This window comes from Callionymus lyra, chromosome 18 (genome assembly GCF_982586985.1).
Source record: "Callionymus lyra chromosome 18, fCalLyr1.hap1.1, whole genome shotgun sequence".
In the NCBI taxonomy this organism is placed as follows: domain Eukaryota; kingdom Metazoa; phylum Chordata; class Actinopteri; order Syngnathiformes; family Callionymidae; genus Callionymus; species Callionymus lyra.
Window position 1 is genome coordinate 8,871,088 of NC_141835.1, and position 1,310 is coordinate 8,872,397.

At 28.9% G+C, this 1,310-nt stretch overlaps 1 protein-coding gene across 1 annotated transcript in view; it reads right to left on the reverse strand.

Moving 5' to 3' along the window:
* Positions 1-303: 303 nt before the first annotated feature.
* The window catches only part of pax1a (paired box 1a), a 12,967-nt gene continuing 11,960 nt past the window's right edge, over positions 304-1,310 (reverse strand). The window contains exon 5 of the mRNA XM_087779532.1: positions 304-519. Coding sequence (XP_087635658.1) covers positions 440-519 — 80 coding nt within the window. The 3' untranslated portion in view covers positions 304-439. The remainder of the gene's footprint in view (positions 520-1,310) is intronic.

The window sequence follows — 1,310 nt, forward strand, 5'->3', positions numbered from 1 at the left end:
AGTTAAAGGTGTAATACTGCAGAAATATAAAGAGTTGATAGTATTTTACCGTAGTAACCTGAGAAGAGCTTTAATAGCAAAATAAAATAGAAATATTGGCAGATATTTCAAGTTAAAATGAAAAAATAATTAACTCTGTCAATACTAGAAAGTAAAGGATATAAAAACATAAAGTGAATAAAAGCAGTGGCGTTTAATAAAGCCTTTATTGAGGAGTATTTACAGAGGAATTATAAAAATATACTGTCATTAAAGCTTTGGCAAATATTTAACATTTTCACGACGTTCACACGTTGACTTTCTTATCGGGAGTTACATCCATGCAAGCGTACATTCATGTGTCCGAACAGAAGCTCCAGGCCTCCTCGGGAAGACGAGGAGAACCGTTGGAACTCACGGCTCTGGAGGTGAAAGAGTCTGACGGAGGAGGAGGTCCTGGTTATGTGGACGAGGTAGAAAGACTGAGTCCATGGAGGTCGTCGTGTTTGATCAGTGGACTCTGGCTCTGCTTTCGCTCTCCTGACACACACAAGTACAACATGTTACATATAGTATAGAGTACTGCATATATTACTATAGTTACATATAGTATAGAGTACTGCATATATTACTATAGTTACATGTAGTATAGAGTACTGCATATATTACTATAGTGACATATAGTATAGAGTACTGCATATATTACTATAGTTACATGTAGTATAGAGTACTGCATATATTACTATAGTGACATATAGTATAGAGTACTACATATATTACTATAGTTAAATATATTATATAGTACTACATATATTACTATAGTTACATATAGTATATAGTACTGCATATATTACTATAGTGACATATAGTATAGAGTACTGCATATATTACTATAGTCACATATAGTATAGAGTACTGCATATATTACTATAGTCACATATAGTACAACATATATTACTATAGTCACATATAGTATATAGTACAACATATATGACTATAGTAACATATAGTATACAGTACTACATATATTACTATAGTTAAATATAGTATATAGTACTAAATATATTACTATAGTTACAAATAGTATATAGTACTACATATATTACTATAGTTAAATATATTATATAGTACTACATATATTACTATAGTTACATATAGTATATAGTACTACATATATTACTATAGTTACATATAGTATATAGTAAAACATATATTACTTTAGTTACATGTACTATATAGTATGACATAGATTACTATAGAAATATAGTACAACGTATATTACTATAGTTACATATAGTATAAAGTACAACATATATTAGTATGGTTACATA